This window comes from Squalius cephalus, assembly GCF_949319135.1.
Source record: "Squalius cephalus genome assembly, chromosome: 3".
In the NCBI taxonomy this organism is placed as follows: domain Eukaryota; kingdom Metazoa; phylum Chordata; class Actinopteri; order Cypriniformes; family Leuciscidae; genus Squalius; species Squalius cephalus.
In genome coordinates this window covers 44,494,520-44,501,281 of record NC_137124.1, presented here as the reverse complement: position 1 = coordinate 44,501,281, position 6,762 = coordinate 44,494,520, and the positions used below count along the sequence as shown (strand labels likewise).

Here is a 6,762-nt window from a genome sequence, read left to right as displayed (position 1 = left end):
AGGTTCCAAACTGACGACGAAGACTTGACAGAGCAGCCATCAAGTGTTAGACAGTGTTCTAGGTTATTATGTGCAGAGGTTTTTTGTCCAATAATTCGGTAGGAAATTACTGGTCATCCAATTTTTTATATCAGCTATGCATTCCATTAATTTTGTAAATTGGTAAATTTCGTCAGGGCACAAAGAAATATAGAGCTGAGTATCATCAGCATAACAATGAAAACTAATGCCATGCTTCCTAATGATATCTCCCATGGGTAGTGTAACCCGTTACACGTGATAAATTTGTGTCAACTTCACAAACGGACCAATGGGCTCAAAATATTAGGTTCGTCCGGGGAGAGAGATAATACAGCAGCAGTGAATACTCAAACAAAAGGATGAGGTAAGAACAAGTTTGAATTTACTGAATACGTTCTTTTCTTTTCACCTTGTTGTTAGATTGTAATGATTAATCAATTTGTTAAACATGGACCCATATAACCTCACACAGGCGTAAGGAAAACAATAGAAAATGAAACAAACAAAACAAAACAAGATTTCATTCACTCTGAATGTAAATACTCAGAAAGTCTAAAAGTTGGATGTTTCTCAATGAACAGATCAGTTCGTAAACTCAGTCCAAAAGTTCGTGAGGCACTTAATTCAGTCGTCCTATTCTGCCCTGGATAGAACAGAATAATTTGATGTGTGGTTCCTACCGTTCAAAGACGAGCAAGTTTTCTCTTTCACAGGGAAATCAAAGGATTCGTTAAATGGGCGGCTCGCCAGTCCAACCCCACCGTTACGCACACAGGATGAGCTGAGATAATCCACAATTCAGGAATGATTCACACTTCGTTCGATTCACATGCAGAATGGGTCACACTCATCAGCTGGACATCACAGCACTCACATGGAAACAACAGCAGAAGAACAAAAAAACCTGGCCTTGAAGACACAAGGCCAAAAAAAAAAACAATTAGCATTTGACACTATATACAAATCAATTCAGATTATACACAACTTCTCATAAAACACAGCAAATAATGTCCATTTATAGGACTCTGTACAATAAATTGTCTTTATGCAATAAATTGTCTGTGCAATAAATACATTTTTGTTTGCATACTTGCTGGTAAGCATCTTATTTAACACACACACACACACACACACACACATTGCATTTCATGGAATTAATTTCACATAAATGGCCTAATTACATCTTCCATTTTACATTTAAGGCTGTATTTGCCATTAATACTGCAACAAATAAACAATTTGATGTAACACACTTAATATGATCCTTAAAGCTACACTGTGTAACTTTTTTAGTTGATTCTTAGCAAAAAACACTTAGTTCTTTCAAAAATATATGTGCTCATTAATATATATTTACTTCTTTCAAGTAATAAAGTATTCTCTTAAGTTTATAATCTGCCATTGAAAGTACATACGGGTGAGGGGTTCGTATGCCGGTCGCCATGTTGCCCCTCCATCTTGAAACTACATTAGCCAAAGAGGGACATGCCTGTAAATTCAAGCTTCGCCTTTTGCGTTTTTCACTCAGTGATACCGTGACGAATGCGAGGGGGAGATTACTCGCGAGCTCGCGAGTGCCGGCAGATTTGAAAGATAGTGTGGTGTGTGTGTGTGTGTGTGCGTGTGTGCGTACTCACATTTGAAAGAGAGAATTAAAACGTCAACGTGACAGACAAATCAGCAAGACCATAGTCAATATTGGAGTAACTTTTCCCAGATGGAAAGAGCTCATGAGGAGAAAAGATTTTAAAACGGACGCCGAGGTTGCCTGCTTTCTTCTCGACAGGTAATTCAGCCTGTTGTAATTCATTTGTGTAAATTCGAAGTTTTATAGTTGCTTGTCTAACCATAGCATGGTTGTGCATAATGCCAGAACGACCTCTAGTATAACTTCATCCTCGCGTCAATGGTGAAAAAGTATTGTTTACCTTGTAACATAAATCTGTGCTGCGACGGATCACAGGTAATGAATAGTTTTAAAGGCGCAATTTTTTAAGCTATATAAAAAAAGGACACTGTAAATTTTAGTTATTTTTAATTGCTTTTACTTTGTACACATTGTAACATTAGCCTTATCTGATTATGCTGGGATAGCCGATTCCAAGGGTGACGTTTACCTCCTGACATCTGTCCTGTAGTTTTATTCATTTTAGACATATTGTTTATTATTGTCATGGACGAAGTCGATAACTGGAAGCCATGTTAATCTTGGAATAATATGGCCACCGTAGGAGTTAAAACGCCCTCGGAATTGAGAGGAACAGAAACTAATTTTCACTGGGTAGTCATATACAATTTCACCGCTAGATGGGGGTAAAAATCACACAGTGTAGCTTTAATGAACCTTATTGAACAATACTGAAATTAGTGAAACTATATTAACTCACCAAGGAACTCGTTTACATGTACATCGGAAGAACCAGGGACGTTCCAGATGATACACGTTCTCAAAATGTCATTCTGGAGCATAAACTGCTTCTCTCTGAATCCTTCGTTAGAGATATAAATACACACACACTATATTAGCTTTAAACTAGCGCTAATATTGCGTCATTGACATGCGGTCTATGGAATTCCAAAGCTAAAAATAAATAAATACATAAATAAATATACAAATAAATGTAAAAAAGAAAAAATAATAAATAAATATATAAATAAATTTACATAGAAAAGCAAAAAAACGAAAATAAATAATTATTTATACATTTATTTCCTTATTTATGTATATATTTCTTTTTTCCATATTTATTTATTTATTCTTTTATTTATTTATACATTTATAAATTTCTACATTTATTTATTTTTACATTTATTTATTTATACATTTATGTATTTCTACATTTATTTATTTCTTCATTTATTTCTTCCTACATTTCTTCCTGCGTAGGGTAATGAGGAGGGCGTGGTTTACCTCAGACATAGCAATCGAGCTCAGAGTAAGCGAAGGCAAAGGGTTGAGGCCACAGTGACACACTGTGGCGAAATACAATAAGTGTAGCTCACTAACGTTGATACGGTCTGTGACTGCGAGGTATATGGTCAAAATCCTAAATCTTACTGTGTGACATGGATAGGCTACTCTTTATTCCGGACATGGCCGTAGAACATCGTTTGGTCTGGATTTGTAAAATGTCCTAGCCTAACAAACGTGAAACAGGGACTCTGAAACGGAAGCGCTTGATATTTTCCATTTTTCGGTCAGAACTCACGGAAAGGAAGCAGGGCACATATAGGCTACAGTGAAGTCGACGCAAGCATATTGACCAATGCTTTTGAAACGAGACCATTGCATTTTAATGTAGCCTAATTTCCAAAAACAATACTGACAGCAACAGAAACATTTTTTTTATTCTATTAAGCGGTGGTAGTCTTTAGCCCACCTCCATAAACTCATGTCCAGGGGCAACCTTATTAAATGTATGAACCAGGGGCGTAGGAGCAATTTTGAACCTGGGGGGGACAGTAAATGCTAGGGGGGTTCGGGGGAAATTCCCCGAAATTTTTATTTTTTATTTTTTTATATATAAAGTACTTAAATGCTCATTTCTAATGACTTTTGGGAACAGACTGTACTACTTAGTTTGGTTGTAAGAGGGTATATGCAGCGACGGACTGGGTAGATTATAAAAACAGAGAGAAGCAATCTAATATAACTACAACCAGGGGTTCAATTGGGATTTATTATATGGGGGGGCTCTTTCTAGGGGGGTCCGGGGGTATGCCCCCCCCGTGAATTTTTTTTGAAAAATAAACCATTAAATGGCATTTTCTGGAGAGTTTTGTGCAAAGAAATGGAGAAATTGAGTCTTACAAGATATGTGAAAACCTGCAAGGTTAAGAGCTGGAATCAATTCTGGAATCAGAATCATGGCCATTGATTTCCATAGTAGAAAATAAATACCATGGAAGTCAATGGCTACCATCAACTGTCTGGATGCCAACATTCTTCACTCTATCTTCTTTTATGTGCAGCAGAAGAAAGAAATTCATACAGGTTTGGAACAACTTGAGGGTGAATAAATGATGACAGAATTTTCATTTCGGGCTGAACTATCCCTTTGAAGCTGCAGATTCACCTTATGTAGACCTTAATCTCTTTAAATATCACAAATAGCTATGTCAGTCACTTTCTTAATAAACACAAGATGTTTTTTTGTTATTGTGTTTCAGTGTAAACAAGCTAAACTGAATGGCAATCAGTTAAGGCGGGCATACACTGTGCGATTTCTGTGCGATTTCAGCAAGGTACCAACTCACACTGTACGAGTAGATTGCATGCGATGTAAAGCCAAAGCTCACGATTTATGTGCTCACACTGTACGGTCCGATCGTCGAGCTGCGACTTGACCGCTCACACTATACGTGGGAAATCAACACGATCCCTCAGAACCCGGATGTTTTTTGGCTGTTTCAGAAGAAACATGCTTTCCCGGGAGAAACGCGCTGCCTTGGTGATATGCGCAATTCTGTGTGCAGAAACGTCCAAAAAAAAAAAGACGTCATCGTATCTGGACGCGCAGGTGGCTCAGAAGACGTGGCAAATATGGTTTATCCATTTTGCAACGCGAACTGGAGGTAAGCTGGCGTTTTCTTCCCTCTTTTCTTTTTCTTTCGTTAAAACATCTGTATCTATTATTGCTCATGCACCTTAACATCTTCAAGTGGAATGTAATCCACACAGTCCGTAAATACAGTTGTCTTCCCAGTTTAGAGCACAAAACAGTGATATACCTACCGCTGAACAAGTAGTGTTTCAGTCAAGTGGCTCAAATAATAGGCTGTATTATCCTGCAACACCTGATGTACTGCCTGGAAAATCACTTACAGTATATTGCTATATGACAATGAATTATATTTTTATGTCTCCAAATCCTGTTTCAGTTTGAACCGTATTTCACTGATTATTATGTCAGCTTATGATGTCATTTCTTGACTAGTTATCATGTTATGTAATGTATTAATGTAGGTGGATGATATGAAGGGCTTTCAAGACCTTCTAAGGGTTTCTGTGGAGGACTTCAATTTCCTCTTGGAGAAGGTGGCTCCACACATCACAAAGAAGGACACCCACCTAAGAAAGGCCATTAGCCCCAAGGACAAGCTTTCTGTCACACTACGGTTTTTGGCAACAGGTGAGTGTGCACACAAATCTAATCAAAATTTAAAACACCCTTTCTCTGTATACCTCTCCATTCTCTATCTATCTATCTATCTATCTTTCTATCTATCTTCAGGTGAAGCCTTCAACTCGTTAAGTTTTCAGTATCGAATTGGAAGCACAACACTGAGCAGGATTGTTATGGAGACCTGTGCAGCCCTAACTTCTGTACTACGTGACGAATACTTAAAGGTAAATGACTGTAACGGTCATATGTATAATTGTACTCCTTTTGTATGGAATAATCACATTACCCATGTCCACTCTGTAAACAGAAAGAATTAAGAATTCTGCTTCTTTTGTTTCTTTTTTTTTTTTTGCACATCTTTTAAATGTAGCACTTTGACAATAAGGTTTTGTTAACATTAGTTATGTGAGTAAATGTAAATGTGAGTAAAAAGGACATTCCACAATTATGTGGTTGTCTGAATCCATGATGTTCTATTTATTCTGCCTTCAGTCTTGACATAATTGTTCATACGCATTGGTTATTTGTAGTTATACCCATATTTTATGGTGATTGAAAAAACAAAACATTTTGGTCAATTCGTACAGGAAAATGAAACCATTTTGAGCTGTATGGCGATCCTAATGATTGAATAAAAATAGCGATTATTCAACTTCATTTGGTTAATTAATTGTCCATCTCACTTGTTTCACAGACACCAACAACCGAGTCAGAGTGGAAGGCCATTTCCAAAGATTTTGCTGACAAGTGGAACTTTCCACACTGCTTAGGGGCTGTGGATGGCAAACACATCTTCATTCAACCCCCTGCCAAGACTGGAAGCATGTTTTACAACTACAAGTCCAGGTTTTCCATCATACTTATGGCAGTAGTTGACGCCCAATACAGGTTTGTGTATGCAAGTGCAGGAACCCAGGGCAGAGTGTCTGATGCTGGTGTGTTTGCCCAGTCTGACCTGAGAGTTGCAATGGACGCTGGCCTACTGCATGTCCCCCCTGATGATACCCTTCCCAACACTGATATCACGATGCCCTACATGTTCATCGGTGACGAGGCCTACCCGCTGAAAACGGATCTCATGAAGCCCTATCCTTTTCGAAACCTGAGCAAAAATCAAAGGATCTACAATTACCGTCTTTCCAGAGCACGCCGTGTTGTTGAAAACGCCTTTGGAATTTTGGCAAATCGCTTCAGAGTTTTTAGAACAACTATTTGCCTGAATCCAGACAAAGTTGTGACCATCCTCTTTGCGTGTCTTTGCCTGCACAACTTTCTACGCAACCAGAGATCTGATGCCTATGTGCCACCTGCCTATGTGGATTATGAGGATGCCAACCATCAGCTTATTGAAGGGGCATGGAGGAGAGAGGGAGCGCTACAGTCTGCATCAGCTGGAAGAGCAAGAAATCCCTCTGTGGAAGCCAAGAAGCAACGAGACACACTTTGCCAATACTTTGTTTCACCTGCAGGGAGTGTTTCATGGCAAGAGGATATGGTGTAGTAATTGTATTGGTTATTAAAATATGTAATTTCTTTGCAGTAAAAAAATTGTCTAACCAAGTTGGATGGTGGACATGCTTTTTGAAATAAAATATATACTTCCTTTGAAATGACT

General features: G+C 38.2%; 1 protein-coding gene across 1 annotated transcript; it reads left to right on the top strand.

The window, feature by feature from the left end:
- Positions 1–4,946: 4,946 nt before the first annotated feature.
- On the top strand, positions 4,947–6,648 carry LOC307156271 (uncharacterized protein; the record flags this gene model as incomplete). Its single annotated transcript, XM_079867565.1, has 3 exons — positions 4,947–5,153; positions 5,256–5,371; positions 5,842–6,648. The coding sequence occupies exons 1-3, from the start codon at positions 4,997–4,999 to the stop codon at positions 6,646–6,648; spliced, it is 1,080 nt and encodes a 359-aa protein (XP_079723691.1). The 5' UTR covers positions 4,947–4,996.
- Between the last annotated feature and the right edge of the window lie 114 nt (positions 6,649–6,762).